We start from the raw sequence: 23,595 nt of genomic DNA on the forward strand, positions 1-23,595 counted from the left end.
CAAATTAGAGCCGCTAATACCGGAAAGTCATGTTTTTGGCATATCTCGGCAAACATAGCACATGTCTAAACCCATGTTTTGAGGGTCAAGTATCATTAGAAGACCATTCACGAAGTAATAATGTGTGTCTTTGGCATGAAAATATGTCAATTATAAAGTGTTGGTTTATCAGATATTTGATTTTTAGCCAATATCTCGGCCAATATTGCACTTAACTACACAAGTAAGGTGTCTAAACCCGTGTTTTGAGGGTCAGATATCATAAGAAGACCATTCACGAAGTAACCATGTGTGTCTTTGGCATGAAAATATGTAAATTCTAAATTGCCGGTTTATAAAAAAATTTGATTTTCAGCCAATATTATATTCAATTTCAGCCAAAATTACAGTTTATTTTGAACATGATGGCATAAAATAAACTTTGATCATTACTGCTTATCAAAAACCCTTCTGTCAACATTAGCTGCAATATTGACCGAGATATTGGCTAAAAATCAAATTTATGAATTTAGAATTAACATATTTACACACATAGTAAACAGCTATTTTACAGGTGATCCATGGACATTCTATTTTCGCCTCGGGAAAATGAACGAAAATGAAAGATGCCCCCTCCTACAGCATCGGAGCCAGTACGCGTATACTGCGCATACCGTGCAACAGGCCTATTTGCACAAAAAAAACCTGGGTGGGTAAAACGCGGAACTCTCATCTTCAAAGGTCTTCCCGGGTGAATTTCCGAAAGAAAAAAATCAGAGGAGTTGTTGAGAATATAATACACTTATCCAGATTAAAATTAAAAGATTGTGACGATTTTTAATGTTGGTTCTGCAGCGATAAAGATGCCCCCTCCTACGGCATCGGAGCCAGTACGTGTTTACTGCACATACCGTGCATAGGCCTATTTGCACACAAAAACCTAGGTGGGTAAAACGCGGAACTCTCATTTTAAAAGGTCTTCCGGGTGAATTTCGGAAAGAAAAAAATCACAGGAGTTGTTGAGAATATAATACATTTATCCAGATTAAAATTAGAACATTGTGACGATTTTTAATGTTGGTTCTGCAGCGATAAATATGCCCCCTCCTACGGCATCGGAGCCAGTACGCGTATACTGCATATACCGTGCAATAGGCCTGTTTGGACACAAAAAACCTAGGTGGGTAAAACGCGGAACTCTCATTTTAAAAGGTCTTCCCGGGTGAATTTCGGAAAGAAAAAAATCACAGGAGTTGTTGAGAATATAATACATTTATCCAGATTAAAATTAGAACATTGTGACGATTTTTAATGTTGGTTCTGCAGCGATAAATATGCCCCCTCCTACGGCATCGGAGCCAGTACGTTTAATTTCCAAAAGAAAAAAATCACAGGGGTTGTTGAGAATATAATACACTTATCCAGATTAAAATCAAAAGATTGTGACGATTTTTAATGTTGGGTCGGCAGCGATAAAGATGCCCCCTCCTACGGCATCGGAGCCAGTACGTGTATACTGCACATACCGTGCAATATTATATTCAATTTCAGCCAAAATTACAGTTTATTTTGAACATGATGGCATAAAATAAACTTTGATCATTACTGCTTATCAAAAACCCTTCTGTCAACATTAGCTGCAATATTGACCGAGATATTGGCTAAAAATCAAATTTATGAATTTAGAATTAACATATTTACACACATAGTAAACAGCTATTTTACAGGTGATCCATGGACATTCTATTTTCGCCTCGGGAAAATGAACGAAAATGAAAGATGCCCCCTCCTACAGCATCGGAGCCAGTACGCGTATACTGCGCATACCGTGCAACAGGCCTATTTGCACAAAAAAAACCTGGGTGGGTAAAACGCGGAACTCTCATCTTCAAAGGTCTTCCCGGGTGAATTTCCGAAAGAAAAAAATCAGAGGAGTTGTTGAGAATATAATACACTTATCCAGATTAAAATTAAAAGATTGTGACGATTTTTAATGTTGGTTCTGCAGCGATAAAGATGCCCCCTCCTACGGCATCGGAGCCAGTACGTGTTTACTGCACATACCGTGCATAGGCCTATTTGCACACAAAAACCTAGGTGGGTAAAACGCGGAACTCTCATTTTAAAAGGTCTTCCCGGGTGAATTTCGGAAAGAAAAAAATCACAGGAGTTGTTGAGAATATAATACATTTATCCAGATTAAAATTAGAACATTGTGACGATTTTTAATGTTGGTTCTGCAGCGATAAATATGCCCCCTCCTACGGCATCGGAGCCAGTACGCGTATACTGCATATACCGTGCAATAGGCCTGTTTGGACACAAAAAACCTAGGTGGGTAAAACGCGGAACTCTCATTTTAAAAGGTCTTCCCGGGTGAATTTCGGAAAGAAAAAATCACAGGAGTTGTTGAGAATATAATACATTTATCCAGATTAAAATTAGAACATTGTGACGATTTTTAATGTTGGTTCTGCAGCGATAAATATGCCCCCTCCTACGGCATCGGAGCCAGTACGCGTATACTGCATATACCGTGCAATAGGCCTGTTTGGACACAAAAAACCTAGGTGGGTAAAACGCGGAACTCTCATTTTAAAAGGTCTTCCCGGGTGAATTTCGGAAAGAAAAAAATCACAGGAGTTGTTGAGAATATAATACATTTATCCAGATTAAATTTAAAAGATTGTGACGATTTGTAATGTTGGTTCTGCAGCGCTAAAGATGCCCCCTCCCACAGCATCAGAGTACGTACGCGTATACTGCACATACCGTGCAATAGGCCAATTTGCACAAAAAACCTAGGTGGGTAAAACGCGGAACTCTCATTTTAAAAGGTCTTCCCGGGTGAATTTCCAAAAGAAAAAAATCACAGGGGTTGTTGAGAATATAATACACTTATCCAGATTAAAATCAAAAGATTGTGACGATTTTTAATGTTGGGTCTGCAGCGATAAAGATGCCCCCTCCTACGGCATCGGAGCCAGTACGTGTATACTGCACATACCGTGCAATAGGCCAATTTGCACAAAAAACCTAGGTGGGTAAAACGCGGAACTCTCATTTTAAAAGGTCTTCCCGGGTTAATTTCGGAAAGAAAAAAATCACAGGAGTTGTTGAGAATATAATACATTAATCCAGATTAAAATGAAAACATTGTGACGATTTTTAATGTTGGTTCTGCAGCGCCAAAAATGCCCCCTCCTACGGCATCGGAGCCAGTACGTGTATACTGCACATACCGTGCAATAGGCCAATTTGCACAAAAAACCTAGGTGGGTAAAACGCGGAACTCTCATTTTAAAAGGTCTTCCCGGGTGAATTTCGGAAAGAAAAAAATCAGAGGAGTTGTTGAGAATATAATACATTAATCCAGATTAAAATTAAAAGATTGTGACGATTTTTAATGTTGGTTCTGCAGCGCTAAAGATGCCCCCTCCCACAGCATCAGAGTACGTACGCGTATAATGCACATACCGTGCAATAGGCCAATTTGCACAAAAAAACCTAGGTGGGTAAAACGCGGAACTCTCATTTTAAAAGGTCTTCCCGGGTGAATTTCGGAAAGAAAAAAATCAGAGGAGTTGTTGAGAATATAATACATTAATCCATATTAAAATTAAAAGATTGTGACGATTTTTAATGTTGGTTCTGCAGCGCCAAAAATGCCCCCTCCTACGGCATCGGAGCCAGTACGTGTATACTGCACATACCGGGATATCCCACATACCGTGCAATAGGCCAATTTGCACAAAAAACCTAGGTGGGTAAAACGCGGAACTCTCATTTTAAATGGTCTCCCCGGGTGAATTTCGGAAAGAAAAAAATCACAGGAGTTGTTGAGAATATAATACATTTATCCAGATTAAAATTAAAAGATTCTGACGATTTTTAATGTTGGTTCTGCAGCGCCAAAAATGCCCCCTCCTACGGCATCGGAGCCAGTACGTGTATACTGCACATGCCGTGCAATAGGCCAATTTGCACAAAAAACCTAGGTGGGTAAAACGCGGAACTCTCATTTTAAAAGGTCTTCCCGGGTGAATTTCCAAAAGAAAAAAATCACAGTGGTTGTTGAGAATATAATACACTTATCCAGATTAAAATTAAAAGATTGTGACGATTTTTAATGTTGGTTCTGCAGCGATAAAGATGCCCCCTCCTACGGCATCGGAGCCAGTACGTGTATACTGCACATACCGTGCATAGGCCAATTTGCACAAAAAACCTAGGTGGGTAAAACGCGGAACTCTCATTTTAAAAGGTCTCCCCGGGTGAATTTCGGAAAGAAAAAAATCACAGGAGTTGTTGAGAATATAATACATTTATCCAGATTAAAATTAAAATATTGTGACGATTTTTAATGTTGGTTCTGCAGCGCTAAATATGCCCCCTCCTACGGCATCGGAGCCAGTACGCGTATACTGCACATACCGTGCAACAGGCCTATTTGGACAAAAAAACCTAGGTGGGTAAAACGCGGAACTCTCATTTTAAAAGGTCTTCCCGGGTGAATTTCGGAAAGAAAAAAATCACAGGAGTTGTTGAGAATATAATACATTTATCCAGATTAAAATTAGAACATTGTGACGATTTTTAATGTTGGTTCTGCAGCGATAAATATGCCCCCTCCTACGGCATCGGAGCCAGTACGCGTATACTGCATATACCGTGCAATAGGCCTGTTTGGACACAAAAAACCTAGGTGGGTAAAACGCGGAACTCTCATTTTAAAAGGTCTTCCCGGGTGAATTTCCGAAAGAAAAAAATCACAGGAGTTGTTGAGAATATAATACATTCATCCAGATTAAAATTAAAAGATTGTGACGATTTTTAATGTTGGTTCTGCAGCGCTAAAGATGCCCCCTCCTACTGTATCGGAGCCAGTACGCCTATACTGCACATACCGTGCAATAGGCCTATTTGGACAAAAAAACCTAGGTGGGTAAAACGCGGAACTCTCATTTTAAAAGGTCTTCCCGGGTGAATTTCGGAAAGAAAAAATCACAGGAGTTGTTGAGAATATAATACATTTATCTAGATTAAAATTAAAAGATTGTGACGATTTTTAATGTTGGTTCTGCAGCGCTAAAGATGCCCCCTCCTACGGCATCGGAGCCAGTACGTGTACACTGCACATAACGTGCATAGGCCTACTTGGACAAAAAAACCTAGGTGGGTAAAACGCGGAACTCTCATTTTAAAAGGTCTTCCCGGGTGAATTTCGGAAAGAAAAAAATCAGAGGAGTTGTTGAGAATATAATACATTTATCCAGATTAAAATTAAAAGATTGTGACGATTTTTAATGTTGGTTCTGCAGCGCTAAAGATGCCCCCTCCTACGGCATCGGAGCCAGTACGTGTACACTGCACATAACGTGCATAGGCCTACTTGGACAAAAAAACCTAGGTGGGTAAAACGCGGAACTCTCATTTTAAAAGGTCTTCCCGGGTGAATTTCGGAAAGAAAAAAATCAGAGGAGTTGTTGAGAATATAATACATTAATCCATATTAAAATTAAAAGATTGTGACGATTTTTAATGTTGGTTCTGCAGCGCCAAAAATGCCCCCTCCTACGGCATCGGAGCCAGTACGTGTATACTGCACATACCGGGATATCCCACATACCGTGCAATAGGCCAATTTGCACAAAAAACCTAGGTGGGTAAAACGCGGAACTCTCATTTTAAAAGGTCTCCCCGGGTGAATTTCGGAAAGAAAAAAATCACAGGAGTTGTTGAGAATATAATACATTTATCCAGATTAAAATTAAAAGATTGTGACGATTTTTAATGTTGGTTCTGCAGCGCCAAAAATGCCCCCTCCTACGGCATCGGAGCCAGTACGTGTATACTGCACATGCCGTGCAATAGGCCAATTTGCACAAAAAACCTAGGTGGGTAAAACGCGGAACTCTCATTTTAAAAGGTCTTCCCGGGTGAATTTCCAAAAGAAAAAAATCACAGGGGTTGTTGAGAATATAATACACTTATCCAGATTAAAATTAAAAGATTGTGACGATTTTTAATGTTGGTTCTGCAGCGATAAAGATGCCCCCTCCTACGGCATCGGAGCCAGTACGTGTATACTGCACATACCGTGCATAGGCCTATTTGCACAAAAAACCTAGGTGGGTAAAACGCGGAACTCTCATTTTAAAAGGTCTTCCCGGGTGAATTTCGGAAAGAAAAAAACCACAGGAGTTGTTGAGAATATAATACACTTATCCAGATTAAAATTAAAATATTGTGACGATTTTTAATGTTGGTTCTGCAGCGCTAAATATGCCCCCTCCTACGGCATCGGAGCCAGTACGCGTATACTGCACATACCGTGCAACAGGCCTATTTGGACAAAAAAAACCCTAGGTGGGTAAAACGCGGAACTCTCATTTTAAAAGGTCTTCCCGGGTGAATTTCGGAAAGAAAAAAATCACAGGAGTTGTTGAGAATATAATACATTTATCCAGATTAAAATTAGAACATTGTGACGATTTTTAATGTTGGTTCTGCAGCGATAAATATGCCCCCTCCTACGGCATCGGAGCCAGTACGCGTATACTGCATATACCGTGCAATAGGCCTGTTTGGACACAAAAAACCTAGGTGGGTAAAACGCGGAACTCTCATTTTAAAAGGTCTTCCCGGGTGAATTTCCGAAAGAAAAAAATCACAGGAGTTGTTGAGAATATAATACATTCATCCAGATTAAAATTAAAAGATTGTGACGATTTTTAATGTTGGTTCTGCAGCGCTAAAGATGCCCCCTCCTACTGTATCGGAGCCAGTACGCCTATACTGCACATACCGTGCAATAGGCCTATTTGGACAAAAAACCTAGGTGGGTAAAACGCGGAACTCTCATTTTAAAAGGTCTTCCCGGGTGAATTTCGGAAAGAAAAAATCACAGGAGTTGTTGAGAATATAATACATTTATCTAGATTAAAATTAAAAGATTGTGACGATTTTTAATGTTGGTTCTGCAGCGCTAAAGATGCCCCCTCCTACGGCATCGGAGCCAGTACGTGTACACTGCACATAACGTGCATAGGCCTACTTGGACAAAAAAACCTAGGTGGGTAAAACGCGGAACTCTCATTTTAAAAGGTCTTCCCGGGTGAATTTCCGAAAGAAAAAAATCAGAGGAGTTGTTGAGAATATAATACATTTATCCAGATTAAAATTAAAAGATTGTGACGATTTTTAATGTTGGTTCTGCAGCGCTAAAGATGCCCCCTCCTACGGCATCGGAGCCAGTACGTGTACACTGCACATAACGTGCATAGGCCTACTTGGACAAAAAAACCTAGGTGGGTAAAACGCGGAACTCTCATTTTAAAAGGTCTTCCCGGGTGAATTTCGGAAAGAAAAAAATCAGAGGAGTTGTTGAGAATATAATACATTAATCCATATTAAAATTAAAAGATTGTGACGATTTTTAATGTTGGTTCTGCAGCGCCAAAAATGCCCCCTCCTACGGCATCGGAGCCAGTACGTGTATACTGCACATACCGGGATATCCCACATACCGTGCAATAGGCCAATTTGCACAAAAAACCTAGGTGGGTAAAACGCGGAACTCTCATTTTAAAAGGTCTTCCCGGGTGAATTTCGGAAAGAAAAAAATCACAGGAGTTGTTGAGAATATAATACATTTATCCAGATTAAAATTAAAAGATTGTGACGATTTTTAATGTTGGTTCTGCAGCGCCAAAAATGCCCCCTCCTACGGCATCGGAGCCAGTACGTGTATACTGCACATGCCGTGCAATAGGCCAATTTGCACAAAAAACCTAGGTGGGTAAAACGCGGAACTCTCATTTTAAAAGGTCTTCCCGGGTGAATTTCCAAAAGAAAAAAATCACAGGGGTTGTTGAGAATATAATACACTTATCCAGATTAAAATTAAAAGATTGTGACGATTTTTAATGTTGGTTCTGCAGCGATAAAGATGCCCCCTCCTACGGCATCGGAGCCAGTACGTGTATACTGCACATACCGTGCATAGGCCTATTTGCACAAAAAACCTAGGTGGGTAAAACGCGGAACTCTCATTTTAAAAGGTCTTCCCGGGTGAATTTCGGAAAGAAAAAAACCACAGGAGTTGTTGAGAATATAATACACTTATCCAGATTAAAATTAAAATATTGTGACGATTTTTAATGTTGGTTCTGCAGCGCTAAATATGCCCCCTCCTACGGCATCGGAGCCAGTACGCGTATACTGCACATACCGTGCAACAGGCCTATTTGGACAAAAAAAACCCTAGGTGGGTAAAACGCGGAACTCTCATTTTAAAAGGTCTTCCCGGGTGAATTTCGGAAAGAAAAAAATCACAGGAGTTGTTGAGAATATAATACATTTATCCAGATTAAAATTAGAACATTGTGACGATTTTTAATGTTGGTTCTGCAGCGATAAATATGCCCCCTCCTACGGCATCGGAGCCAGTACGCGTATACTGCATATACCGTGCAATAGGCCTGTTTGGACACAAAAAACCTAGGTGGGTAAAACGCGGAACTCTCATTTTAAAAGGTCTTCCCGGGTGAATTTCCGAAAGAAAAAAATCACAGGAGTTGTTGAGAATATAATACATTCATCCAGATTAAAATTAAAAGATTGTGACGATTTTTAATGTTGGTTCTGCAGCGCTAAAGATGCCCCCTCCTACTGTATCGGAGCCAGTACGCCTATACTGCACATACCGTGCAATAGGCCTATTTGGACAAAAAACCTAGGTGGGTAAAACGCGGAACTCTCATTTTAAAAGGTCTTCCCGGGTGAATTTCGGAAAGAAAAAATCACAGGAGTTGTTGAGAATATAATACATTTATCTAGATTAAAATTAAAAGATTGTGACGATTTTTAATGTTGGTTCTGCAGCGCTAAAGATGCCCCCTCCTACGGCATCGGAGCCAGTACGTGTACACTGCACATAACGTGCATAGGCCTACTTGGACAAAAAAACCTAGGTGGGTAAAACGCGGAACTCTCATTTTAAAAGGTCTTCCCGGGTGAATTTCCGAAAGAAAAAAATCAGAGGAGTTGTTGAGAATATAATACATTTATCCAGATTAAAATTAAAAGATTGTGACGATTTTTAATGTTGGTTCTGCAGCGCTAAAGATGCCCCCTCCTACGGCACCGGAGCCAGTACGTGTACACTGCACATAACGTGCATAGGCCTACTTGGACAAAAAAACCTAGGTGGGTAAAACGCGGAACTCTCATTTTAAAAGGTCTTCCCGGGTGAATTTCGGAAAGAAAAAAACCACAGGAGTTGTTGAGAATATAATACACTTACCCAGATTAAAATTAAAATATTGTGACGATTTTTAATGTTGGTTCTGCAGCGCTAAAGATGCCCCCTCCTACGGCATCGGAGCCAGTACGTGTACACTGCACATAACGTGCATAGGCCTACTTGGACAAAAAAACCTAGGTGGGTAAAACGCGGAACTCTCATTTTCAAAGGTCTTCCCGGGTGAATTTCGGAAAGAAAAAAATCACAGGAGTTGTTGAGAATATAAAACATTTATCCAGATTAAAATTAAAAGATTGTGACGATTTTTAATGTTGGTTCTGCAGCGATAAACATGCCCCCTCCTACGGCACCGGAGCCAGTACGTGTACACTGCACATAACGTGCATAGGCCTACTTGGACAAAAAAACCTAGGTGGGTAAAACGCGGAACTCTCATTTTAAAAGGTCTTCCCGGGTGAATTTCTGAAAGAACAAATTCAGAGGAGTTGTTGAGAATATAATACATTTATTCAGATTAAAATTAAAACATTGTGACGATTTTTAATGTTGGTTCTGCAGCGCTAAAGATGCCCCCTCCTACGGCATCGGAGCCAGTATCGCGTATACTGCATATACCGTGCAATTGGGCCTATTTGCACAAAAATCCTAGGTGGGTAAAACGCGGAACTCTCATTTTCAAAGGTCTTCCCAGGTGAATTTCTGAAAGAAAAAAATCACAGGAGTTGTTGAGAATATAATACATTTATCCATATTAAAATTAAAACATTGTGACGATTTGTAATGTTGGTTCTGCAGCGCTAAAGATACCCCCTCCTACGGCATCGGAGCCAGTACGCGTATACTGCACATACCGTGCATAGGCCTATTTGCACAAAAAACCTAGGTGGGTAAAACGCGGAACTCTCATTTTAAAAGATCTTCCCGGGTGAATTTCGGAAAGAAAAAAATCAGGGGAGTTGTTGAGAATATAATACATTTATCCAGATTAAAATTAAAAGATTGTGACGATTTTTAATGTTGGTTCTGCAGCGATAAAGATGCCCCCTCCTACGGCATCGGAGCCAGTACGCGTATACTGCACATACCGTGCATAGGCCTATTTGCACAAAAAACCTAGGTGGGTAAAACGCGGAACTCTCATTTTAAAAGGTCTTCCCGGGTGAATTTCGGAAAGAAAAAAATCACAGGAGTTGTTGAGAATATAATACATTTATCCAGATTAAATTTAAAAGATTGTGACGATTTGTAATGTTGGTTCTGCAGCGCTAAAGATGCCCCCTCCTACGGCATCGGAGCCAGTACGTGTATACTGCACATACCGTGCAATAGGCCAATTTGCACAAAAAACCTAGGTGGGTAAAACGCGGAACTCTCATTTTAAAAGGTCTTCCCGGGTGAATTTCGGAAAGAAAAAAATCACAGGAGTTGTTGAGAATATAATACATTTATCCAGATTAAAATTAAAAGATTGTGACGATTTTTAATGTTGGTTCTGCAGCGCTAAAGAAGCCCCCCCCCCCTACGGCATCGGAGCACGTACGCGTATACTGCATATACCGTGCAATTGGGCCTATTTGCACAAAAATCCTAGGTGGGTAAAACGCGGAACTCTCATTTTAAAAGGTCTTCCCGGGTGAATTTCTGAAAGAAAAAATTCAGAGGAGTTGTTGAGAATATAATACATTTATTCAGATTAAAATTAAAACATTGTGACGATTTTTAATGTTGGTTCTGCAGCGCTAAAGATGCCCCCTCCTACGGCATCGGAGCCAGTATCGCGTATACTGCATATACCGTGCAATTGGGCCTATTTGCACAAAAATCCTAGGTGGGTAAAACGCGGAACTCTCATTTTAAAAGGTCTTCCCGGTGAATTTCCGAAAGAAAAAAATCAGAGGAGTTGTTGAGAATATAATACACTTATCCAGATTAAAATTAAAACATTGTGATTATTTTTAATTTTGATTCTGCCTGTGTCAAACGCGAAACTCTTGGAGGCCCGCACCCATTGATCGCGTTGCCTGGGTAAAACATGGAACTATTAAATACAGAGGGCCTTCCCATGAACATGTGGAGGATATAAGACACTTGTCGACATTGCAAATAAAACATTACGATCATTCCATAATGTTACTTCGGCAGAATTCGTTCTGCAGCGGTACATTATCCCCCTATCAACTGTTTAAAACACGTGCTTCACAGAGCACTGAGTCAAAGCTGCACCCTTGGTTTGTAAACGGCATGTATCCCTGTACAGCATGTGTTCTGCACTGTTCTGCAAATACTGCACACAATTATTATACGACGGCACAAACAGGTGGGAAATCTTTTATTTTCAATTCATTTAAGGACAGATTATGGCGATTTTGGGACTTTTTAATGAGATTTGGCCCTTGCTGTACTTTGAAAGCCAGTATTTCATCTTAATTTAGTGTTTTATTAACAATTTTGCAGAGTTCCGCAGAGTTCTGCACGTTCTGCGAGTTCCGCAAAATACCAACTGCCGAAATTATGAGGTAAAACTAAAAGACGACGACGACTACCAGAAAATAAACTCAAAAACCAAGATGGCAAATGTGAAAGCTAGATGCAATGAAAGCTTGATGCTGATTGGCTGATAAAAAAAATATATTTTATCAATTTTTATGTGTTTTTTGTAGCAGCCTATCAACATGTTTCGGTGTCAAGCTCAAAAGCATAAAAGTGTCTTTTCGTTCTCTTATCTGGAACAGGGTCCTAAACTACACGATTACCATTTTATGTTTATAATGTTTGTTTTGTACTGAGTAAACTCACTGAGTTTAAATGCCAATTCAAATATTGTGATGATTTTTCAATTAATTAGAATGACAAGTGACAAGCTAAAATTGCATATCAATTGACAGGTGCAGAGATAATTATTTGGTTTCCTACATCATGTACATTTTTTTGCAGGATCCAGCAGAGAAGCATGCAAGCCGTTCTTTGTCGCCGATCATCAAGTGGGCCACGTCACCCCAAACGTCCTTCAGTACCTCCTGGATCGTCCTGACGTCATCCACATAACACGACATGCGACCACCAATGACGTGCAGAGAGTCTCCCTGGCGCCCTCGCTGACGACTTTTGAGGAGCGAACCACGAAGATGGCCGGACTCCTGGAGGAACTGAAGAAACTGGATGTGTTTGTGACACTGAGGGGCTGGAGGAATGAGGTCAGAACTTGAGCTGAGGGTGGTGGGATAAATAATTTTACATGTACTTTTTTTTTAACACAGTGGCTATTGTTACGGCATTTGACTGTCTGGTTCCCTGACCTAATAGTATTCAACGTCAGGATCTTTGGCTCTTGGAACCAGACTACCAACCGAATAATTCTTGGACTTTATTTCCCCTTTTAATAAAAAAAAAAATTCTTCAAAGCCATGAATTACGAAAAAGAACAGTACAGTTGTTTAACCTGTGACCAATCGAGCTACCAAACAGTCAGCTTGGACAGAAAGTTGCAAATGTATATTGATTCGCAACAGTGATTTTGCAATACCGTACAATAGCAGTTGAAAATCGCGTTACGACTGCTTTAATGATAGCCACTAGGGCTTTTTTGTTACCTGACAATGTAATTTTTTTGGGGGGGGGGGTAACAGTTGAACATTAGTTATTTTCACACATGTATCACAGAAGAAAACTCCTCTAAAAAGCAACCCGCGTGACCAGGTAGGCCATCCCAGTTGTGAAATAAAAGATTAAGGATGCACAAAATTGTTTCACCTTTTCCTTACCAATTTTGTACTTTCAGCCGCTTGTTATCATGAAGGAATTGAACATCGCATGCGACAGTCCAAAATTTACTTTTGCTAATTTGATCTAGATCTAGGCAGTCATCTTGGCCTAATTTTACTCCTAGCACTGCTTGGTTTCATCTTTCCATAACACCCAGAAAAATTCCCTTCCCTCCCCTACCCCATAAAAACAAGCAACAACCAACCAAGCCCCCCAAAACATATAAGTTTCATTTGTTTGACATGTATATAACACTTTTTGTCTGTACAGATGTATGCTGTGTGTGCCTCATACCATGATGAAACACTCATGAATATGGAACGCGCAGCAACATGTAAGAAACATTGACCGATTCTTTTACTCTTGTGATGTGATGACTTGTAATGACTTGTGATGACCTGTGATGATTTGTAATGACTTGTGATTACTTGTGATGACTCTTGTCTTGACTTGTGACATTTTCTTATGACTTGCAATGTTTTGTGATGACTTGTGATGGCTTTTGATAACTTGTGATGACTAGTAATGACTTGTGATTACTTGTGATGACTCTTGTCTTGACTTGTGACATTTTGTTATGACTTGCGACGTTTTGTGATGACTTGTGATGGCTTTTGATAACTTGTGATGACTTGTGATTACTTGTGATGACTCTTTTCTTGACTTGTGACATTTTGTTATGACTTGCAACATTTTGTGATGACTTGTGATGGCTTTTGATAACTTGTGATGACAAGCAATGACTTGTGATTACTTGTGATGACTCTTGTCTTGACTTGTGACATTTTGTTATGACTTGCGACGTTTTGTGATGACTTGTGATGGCTTTTCATGACTAATGCCAATTGCAAAGACTTGCGATGACTTGCGATGACTTACGATGACTTGTAATGGCCTGTGATGACATGTGATGACTTGCAATTGACTTGTTTTAGCTTGTGATGACTTGCGATTGACTTGTGATGACTTGCGATTGACTTGTGATGACTTGTGATTGACTTGTGATAGACTGGTGATGACTTTTGATGACTTCAATGACTTTTGAGGCCTTGTGATATATTACAGTGACTTATGTTGTCCAATAACAACTGTGCGATGGTGTCTTATCGATCCAGGTCTGTTTGGGATCAAGCAGTATGGCGTCCACCTCAATGGCTACTGCCACCATCCCACCAAGGGACTGTGCATGTGGGTTGGTAGACGGTCACCCACCAAGTCCACCTTCCCAAACAAGCTGGATAACGTGGTGAGTGTAAGATAACGCTTTAGACTCCATACTTGAACAAGAGGGGGCGCTGTTTCAACTACATGTGGCAACGCATTAACCTTGAGTTAACTGATTCATGCATGTTTTTCATCATTTGTGACTGGATTCCATGAAATGGGTCATGTGACATTTTTCATGTATTCATTTTAAACTTGCGTCAAAAAAAAAGAGTAAAAAAAAGTCAGTTCTTTGTTGTGATATACATGTATGGCACATTTTGACATTTTGATGAGTATGGAAAATATGTGGGTGAAAAAGATTGACAGTTGTATTGATTTCCGTTTGCAAGATTTGTTTGAATTCCTGTAACTCGAAAGTAGCTGCGATGACTTCGGATGCATTTCGTCTGGTTGGGAAAATTTATTTGTCTATGAGATGTAAACCAGCGTATGCAAGTAGAATGGTTCCTGATCCCTTCTACATCATTCTGACATTGAGTCTTTGTGGAGATTGGGACCTGTCTAGAGATGCGGGGTTTACACCAAATATTAAACCATTTGTGCTGTCCATCCTGATGGATACGCGCTTGCACATCACAAGCAAGGTGGTCCTATGCATCTTTGTTAAAGAAAAAGATCAAAATTCTGTCCTATTTTCATCTCATGCAGGCGGCCGGCGGTCTGCCCTCAGGTATGCTCGTCAAGGATTGCCTGATGAAGGAGTGTGCGGAAGAAGCATCGATCCCAGAATTCATCGCAGAGAAAGCTGTGCCGGCCGGTGCAATCAGGTCAGTGTGGGCGTGTTCATCGATTCAAAACGTGGATGAAAAATACCAGAGAACAAAAGAGAACAATATCGTGCACGATTCCCAGCATACGTCCGTGATAGGGGTCGTGTACAAAACCTATGGGAGTCTTCCTAAAAAGTTAGAGTACAAACAAAAGAGGGACAATAGGACGTCCATGATCGACGGTGTGAACACACACGTTTGTTTATGGTGTAAATCAATGATTTTCTTTTGTTCCTCTTCCCTTTTCCTTTGTTTATACTCTAATTTTTTTTGCAACAGCTCTCATTGGTTTTGTACATGTTTTCTAATCGAAGTCGTCCTCGATTTGGTTCCTGTCCTCGATTTATCGATGGTGTTGCACGTGTGTCCTCGATTTACACCATAAACAAACGCCCGACTACATGTGTGTGTTTGTGTGGGGGGGTTCAGAAACCTTGGCTTCATTTCTTTGCTAAGGAGCCATCTCAGGTCCTACAATAGCCTGTCACGACAAATTTCAAATAGTCTGAAGGCTAGACTCCTATTTATACAAGATTGTATATTTCTGCATGGGGAGCCAGTTTGGAAACAGGCTGAACTTTTATAATACAGGATTCTTTTAGTCCTGTGCAGCTCAGGAAGCCTTGCACTGACAGCTTGCTAAGTCTAGACAGAGACCTGTAACAAAACAGTGGATGAATATTATAGATGAAAACAAGTACATGTAAACATTTCACTGGCCAGCATCTTGAACGAGTCGTCTTTCTCATTGTCAGTTATTTCTATGAGGACGAGCGAGGGCTCTTTGATGAAACCCAGTTTGTCTACGACCTGGAGCTCCCTGCTGATTTTGTGCCTCAGATAAACGATGATGAGGTCACAGAATTCTATCTGTGGACACTTCAAGAGGTAAAAAAAAGAAGAAACAAAAATTCCACCAAAAATAACCCCCGAAATTGGGCTATAATATGCAATTTCTGGTTTTGACATAATTGTGACCTGCCATGGCATAATGAGGAATAACTCCCATCCTTGACTTTTTTAGTTTTATATACCACGTAAGGAGCAACTCTTTAGCTTTCTAATGATACTAAATTTATTTCTGGAGCTCAATGAATTCCAAAGGTATGCCATGAGAAAGTCGGTAGTGCAACGCAAAACTTCCGGGACTTCATTTCGAGATAAACGGCTTTAAAAAATGTATGTGTTGCGCATTGCAAGCTTATTTGCCACTTGTATGTACATACGCATGTGGGACGGTTTTGTTACATTGTAACACTTTCTGAGCACGCACATTGAAAGCACGCGCTCACAGATTGGATCAGTGCCGAAATATGTCATGTATCTAAGTAAACAACACTTACAGCGCATGCTGTGTTGCCCATTCATACGATGTGGTCCAATCAGACGGTGTTATTTTCCCTACGTAGGCAAGCCCGGCGAACTAGACATTGTCATCCGTCGCCGGTTTTGGTCAGTGGATGAAAACGGATTTATGATATACATGTATATTCCCAACAATTTTTCAAACAGTTTTAACTTAAGCTTCTTTAATAGAAACCGAGAAGTTAATAGTAGTAGTCAAGGACAAACATCTTGATGGTTAAGTGTTTGGAAAGGTAAATTTTTGTAAATTGAATTTTGTGTTTTTCCATCGCAGGTCAAAGAGAAAATAGCCAGCAAAGAGTTCAAGCCCAACTGTGCGTTGGTCATTCTAGATTTCCTCATTCGCAGGGGGTTCCTCACCCCAGATGCAGGTAAGCCATATGTAACTTGTATTTTGATATTAAACTATAAGCCATTATATAACCGACATATAGATCCTTGTCATTTGATTGGTGGAACTCACATCACGTGTCATTCGTTATTACTGCCATTCACGCCGGGGCTCAAAAAGTACCATCCGCCCATGGGGAATGGGAAATACTATTCAACAGTTAGGATCATGCTTGTTCCATGACGCGGTATTTGTGTGCAAATGCATGCTGGTGTGCGCGTTCAGCATTGCGCGTAGCGCGTATTGTTCCAAAGAGCCAGTGCTACAGCGTTGGGTTCAAACATTTTCGTGAAGGGGTGGTTTGGAAGAGAGAAATACATTTTTCACCAATTTTGTGTTGAAATAAAACTTCAAATATATCAAATGACAAGGATCTATATGTCAGTTATATAAAACAAATATTGAGTGGCTTTAACTTGTGAAATGGGAGGAATATTATCGCTCGGTAAAATCTGGACTTTTTTAGTTCACTCAGCTTCGCCTCGATTTCCTTCGCCTCCAGATTTTACCTTGCGTTAATATTCCTCCCATTCCACGCTGATCCACTCAATATTTGTATAATCAGTGTTGTCCGTTTTGAAAATTGGTGGAAATTTATTAAAACAATTTTGCTGTTAACAAGAGTAACACCAAGCCAGGATATTTTTTTACAGCGGTTACCATTTCAATTTTTTTGGCACTGGTTTATTTATGCACCTTTGTTATTTACTATGCATTTCCAGGGTTCCCATGGTCATGGAAAAATCATGGAAAGTCCTGGAAAAAAAGTTGTTCTGGAAAGTCATGGAAAAGTCATGGAAAAGTCATGGAAAAGTCATGGAAAAGTCATGGAAAAGTCATGGAAAATTGGAAAAAATTCAAAAGTCATGGGAAAAGTCGTGGAAATCAAGATCATGGAAAGGTTATTTTTGATGGGCTGCATTAAGCAATATTAAGGATGGCTGTAAGGGGAGGAGGAGGCCATTATTAATTTAACATTTATATTCAGCTCACAAATGTTAACCCTTAACCTTACATCAGCGGTTCATCAGTATCATAATCCCAAACAACTTTTCTCCGAAAATGGCATCAAATGTGATGGAAATTGTCATATTTTAGTCCGGAAAAGTTATGGAATTTGGTTTTCATATTACTGTGGGAACCCTGACTTCAAGTGTGGTTGAGGGGTTTTCTTTTTAGCCCAAAGTCAGAAAGAAAAAAATTAGTGTGCCTTTTTCTTTTGCTTGATGGAACTTATCACACACTTTTACAGGTTGTTACCCCACAAATATAAGCCATAGTTTCAGGCACCGAATTGAAATTTTTAAGCCCTTTTCTTTTGTAAACATCTAACTCCTTTGCCATGGCTGCAGAGTTAGATGGGAGCTTTTTATTTCAGATTACTTCCGTGGTGTGTGAAAATAAGCCTAGCCATAGAAACCCTTCATTCACGTGCAGAGATATCCTCAGGTCTCTGTAGCCTTGACAAAGAGAAAAAGAAATTGAAAACCAGAACGTGTTCCAATTTGCCCCTAAGCTTCACTGAAGTCTATTTTTTGTTGAAAAAGTTGTTATTCTTAAACTTTAACCTTTTATCACAGCCTTTTTAGCTATAAGCCCCACCATACAACTGAAACTTTAAACTACCATAGATCAAAAGTTGTCAAACATTCTCTGTGGGTTGTGAATGAAGGTGGGTTTTTTTGGTAACTTTTTTGGAAATAAAAGGGGAATGCTATATTCATGTCTATGGTAGCGAATGATAGATGTGAATAGTGGGTTATATGTAAGTGTGTTGTGAAATCAGGGTTGGCCGATTTTTGTCAAATTTTTGATAAATGTGCAGTGTTTCGGAGGGAAAGATAGATGCTTACCAACTGTAAAACAAATGTATGCTGTTTTTAATTTTTAAAAAAAATACAAAACACTAAATAAATATTAGTGTACATGTACACTTATAGGCCTATATATTGTTCTACTATATGGTTGATATGAATAGTTGGTTACTATATGTTATTCTGCTATATATATATGTGACCCGCTCCACAAAAACAGGCAGTATTAAGTGGCGCGGTGCATTATTGTGTAATGGCCCGCTCAATGTTGAAAGGGAGAACATTTCATCAAAATTCGATTTTAATTTGTTGTCCTGAATGCCATCTTTATTACCTAAAGTTTCAGGGTTCATTCACAGAAATGTTGATTTCGATAAATACAGTGGGGAAAAAAACTCAATTCCGAGTCCCAAATCTACAACAGAGCCAGCTATTTCAAAGCCTGTTTTCTAAGTTGTGTAATTTGAACTCCAAGACAGTAATTAATATGCAAAACGTCCACAATCTCCAAAACGGTAGGGGCTACAGAGCTCTATTATACACTAAATAAAAGCTTACATTGTGGGTTTTCCAACCATGTATAAATTTCACCTTTGGAGCAGGTCGTATAATGATCTGCTGAGGCAAAATTTCCATTGCCATCTAAAATTCTAAAAAAAAAAAAATGCTTTAATGGTTTTTTTCCCTACAATTTTCTGATAGACCAGTCTTCAAAAAATATTTTGTCAAAAGATTTCCCTTAAGAATTTCACCTGACGGGACAGGGTAAAAAAGAAAGGTCTTTTCACAAGTCAACAGAAGGTTGTAAGCCAGCCAGAGGCAGTTTGCATTGTCAGGGTACCACTTTGTTACCCTGTTGTGCGTGTTCAATAGAGTCGAGTTCTGCCTGCCCTTGTGGAAAGTTATGATGCATCACTAAACTCAAAGATACTTCAATGAATGCACACAATATACTGGAATTTTACTATTTGTAGGGTTAAAACGATATTGTGTTATTGGAAAGTTTGGGTTTTGCTGGTCATTTTGAAGGTTATTGGTGCAACACTGGCAATATTTAAATGAGAGAATACAGCTACAGACATTTCAGATTTACTGCGATGAAAAAGATGACAGTGGATATGAAAAATGTTGGATCTTTTTTCCCCATTTGAAGCAGGATATGGTACCCTGACGATGCAAACTGCTTCTGGCTCACAACCTTCTGTTGACTTGTGAAAAGACCTTTCTTTTTCACCCTGTCCTGTCAGGTGAAATTCTAAAGGGAAATCTTTTGACAAAATATTTTTGTTGTGGTTATTTGTTCCCAGACTTTCAGGAATTCTTTTGAGATATCTAGGGTTGAGTAACAATAGTCTTTAGGGTATAGAGACATTTTTTTGGGGGGGGGGGGGCCCACCATCTCAAATCATGCGTGGTACATGTATATATATTTCCCCTTGAAAAAAATGTTGCAACCTGACGCCACTTCCGTGATTGTGTACAAAGTGTAGGGAGAGTCAAGACAATTTTGTATTTATTTTCTAACAAAATTGGAAATGTTTCTTAGTCAGTCCCAGATTCATCTCTTATCATTTTTGCAATGAATAACCTTCATTGAGATGATATATGAAGTAAAAGTAGCATCAGGTTGCAACATTTTTTCTTCCCCTTGAATTTGATGAACAGATTTTGGAAATTGGTGAAACAAATAGATACAGTTCTGTAATACCCATATGCTAATAATCCTGTGATTCGCAGACACAACATAATTGAATGTCTACACATAATTACTGCTTTGTTTGAATTGAATCAATTCAATTTTATTTTGCATAACAACAATAGTGGACGGAAAAGTCCAATACACGTGACAACAACTTTGTTCACAAAAGAAAACTGTAATGAAAAAATATATCAAAATAATGATGAAAAATAAATTTCTTCAAATACTTGGTTTGAATACACTTTGGTAATATAATCTAGCAACAAACTTGAGTTTACAAAACAAAATGGCATTTACACAAAAAATGTATCAAAATAATGATGAAAAATAAATTTCTCCAAGCAACTGGTTTGAATACACTTTGGTAATATAATCTAGCAACAAACTTGAGTTTACAAAACAAAATGGCATGTACACAAAAAATATATCAAAATAATGATGAAAAATAAATTTCTTCAAGCAACTGGTTGGAATACACTTTGGTAATATAATCTAGCAACAAACTTAAGTTTACAAAAAAAAGAAAATGGCAGTTACACAAACTTTTTTTTTTGGAAATTCATGCACTGTAAATGCAATTCCCCCCCCCCCAACACCGTTCAAGTTTTGAGTAGATTTGTTGGTGCTATTGTACTTCAGTTTACTCTTTGACATATAACATGATCCATTTTTAAGGACCATTGTGAGCCAGTTTAGCTGATCGATGTAAACAGATTTAAGAAATGGCCAAACTGCATTGAATTCTAGTGTCAAGGGTTTCGACCAATTCATGGGATAAATCTCCTTATGAAAAGACACATTTACCGGTCAACCACTAAAACATGTACATCATTTCGTGATAAACATAATGGTTTCCAAATCGAATTTGAAAGACATCCGTGTATTAGATAGGAAGGTTAAATTCTATTGATTGATAGAAAGAAAGCTTACAGGTCATTCACATTGAGTCCACTGTAGGAAGAGAACAATGGCTGAATACTGTGCTCGGTTCACAAATATAAACTTTTTCTGAATATAAACTGAATATAAAATATAATCAAACAAGCACCTGGCATAAAGACCAAAATACAAAATAAACTATCCTATTACTTAAAAAAGAAAAAACAACTTTGAGGCACAACTTGGCATTCAAAATTTCGGCACTTTTTTGGCATACTTGGAAATATCTACTGGTGCACAGAACTACTGGTACTAGTAGTCTATCTAGAAAATATTACTAAATGTATTGCATTTCTACAAATATCTACTGGTGCACAGAACTACTGGTACTAGTCTATCTAGAAAATATTACTAAATGTATTGCATTTCTACAAATATCTACTGGTGCACAGAACTACTGGTACTAGTCTATCTAGAAAATATTACTAAATGTATTGCATTTCTACAAATATCTACTGGTGCACAAAACTACTGGTACTAGTTTATCTAGAAAATATTACTAAATGTATTGCATTTCACTGTTACTATGATACAGTTTAGTGGGTAGTATACAGATCAGACTTACTACAATGCTATATACAAGCAGTTTAATTAATTGAATATATGTATTTGCTCTAAATTTCTATGCAATCGTGCAGTGATTTTTAATAACCCTGGGTACATCTGTTTGAATTATAGCAACGTTTGGCACCTTGTTAAACAATATTGGCGTTACCCTGAAGTTATCAGGGGTACTTTGAGGTTTTTCAAAGCAGGAGTATTTTCTTCACATTGGAGCTATTATTTATGTCTGGCTCTCTCTACTACCATGTGCTCCAGCTACCTGAACTGACTATTCCTGAAAAATGTTTTTAGAGTTTTCACCGCATCCCCCCCCCCCCCCCAAAAAAAATAAAATTTACTGTATTGAGGTGACTGAAGGAGTAACTTTTTCTCTCAATCTTTTTTTGTTATTTCAGATCCAAATTATGTACTATTTCTGCAAGGACTGCATTCTGATGACCCTTCCGGCCTGTTCAGGTGAAGTAAACACCAGTTGTCAAGGAGGACGGCGAAATTTTTTTAAAAATTTTTTTAATTTTAATTAAAAAAAAACAGACAGCATAAAGCCGCTTTTCTTTATGCACGTTTTCAGTCCATTTTTTGTCCGTTGCGTATTCGGGCCTATAGGTTATAAAGGGCATAAATACGCAAAGAGAAAAAAAATGGGCATAAATACGCAACAGGGGATAAAATGGATTGAAAACCACATACATGTATGGAAAGGAGCCTTTTATTAGAGTATTATGTAAAAAGCAGTTTTCTTGGGGATGTAGTCCATAGTTGTCTTTATACTTTATAAGCCCTCTTATATTTTTATCTTCCAAGCTTTAGTGAACAAAAAATCTTTTTTCTTAATATATTGCAATATGCGATTCTACATTATCCCATTCCAAGAAAGAAAGAAATACTGCCACTTACAAAAATAAACGAGGAAGACAATTATACAAGAACTACAGAAGTTATCTTTTTTCCAATATATCCCCAAATTTGAATTTGCCAGAGTCTTTCCTAATGAATGTAAACTTTGAAAATTTGATTTGTGTATTTAAACTGTAGTGCATCCCATGGTGTGGCATGGATGAATTTGTATCACAACGAGAATATGCTTGTGGACAGATTGAGTAAGAATAAAAAGGTTTATTTCATATAATATGTTTGAAAGTTTGACTGATGTTCCTTTTGATTGGTGAACTCTGCCAACATATAACATGTCAAACCAACCCAACCCCCCCCCCCCCTCCCCTATCTTCAGGTTGTAAATACGAAGTGATTCAGGTACATTCAAAACCCTCCCTCTCTGGATGGCAATTTCAACTAGAAGAGCCATACAGTCAAAATAAATCAGTAATAATAATAAAGAACATTTGTAAAGCGCCGGTATCCGCCAAATATAGGCGCTCATGGCGCTTGAGGAGAAAGTCAAGTTAGGATTGTGTGTTGTGAGAGTAAGCTTGTTGGTACAGGTGAGATTTTATGTTTGTCTTAAATGTTGTGATGGATGGAGATGATTTGATAGCCAGAGGGAGTTGGTTCCACACTCGGGCTGGCGTTGCAGTAAAGGATCTGTCACCCCAAATCAAGTGACTGTTTGTATAAACAGATGAGTGTTCCCTGTCTTCATTAAGCAGGATTGACTGGCTGTGATTGTTATGAGACCTGATAGAGCTATGCTTTGACTGAAGGAGATTGATAAAACCATCTGTGCCTACCAATTACTTGCTTTGTCTGTTGATGGAATTTGACTAGCCACAGTGCTTGCTAGAAATAAGATCTGCCTGTTTGGTGACTAGCCTGTGTAGCAGGCATGGCAGGGGAACACTGAATTTCTGCCTGTCTGT

At 38.9% G+C, this 23,595-nt stretch overlaps 1 protein-coding gene across 1 annotated transcript in view; it reads left to right on the top strand.

Moving 5' to 3' along the window:
* LOC119726635 (uncharacterized protein YJR142W-like) overlaps window positions 1-22,911 on the top strand; it is a 40,398-nt gene extending 17,487 nt beyond the window's left edge. Inside the window, exons 2-8 of the mRNA XM_038198390.1 lie at window positions 12,182-12,441; window positions 13,280-13,343; window positions 14,125-14,255; window positions 14,885-15,003; window positions 15,762-15,894; window positions 16,646-16,742; window positions 22,174-22,911. Coding sequence (XP_038054318.1) covers window positions 12,182-12,441; window positions 13,280-13,343; window positions 14,125-14,255; window positions 14,885-15,003; window positions 15,762-15,894; window positions 16,646-16,742; window positions 22,174-22,238 — 869 coding nt within the window. The 3' untranslated portion in view covers window positions 22,239-22,911. The remainder of the gene's footprint in view (window positions 1-12,181; window positions 12,442-13,279; window positions 13,344-14,124; window positions 14,256-14,884; window positions 15,004-15,761; window positions 15,895-16,645; window positions 16,743-22,173) is intronic.
* Window positions 22,912-23,595: the final 684 nt, after the last annotated feature.

The sequence above is a fragment of the Patiria miniata genome, unplaced genomic scaffold (genome assembly GCF_015706575.1).
Source record: "Patiria miniata isolate m_02_andy unplaced genomic scaffold, ASM1570657v1 HiC_scaffold_2, whole genome shotgun sequence".
Classification (NCBI taxonomy): Eukaryota; Metazoa; Echinodermata; class Asteroidea; order Valvatida; family Asterinidae; genus Patiria; species Patiria miniata.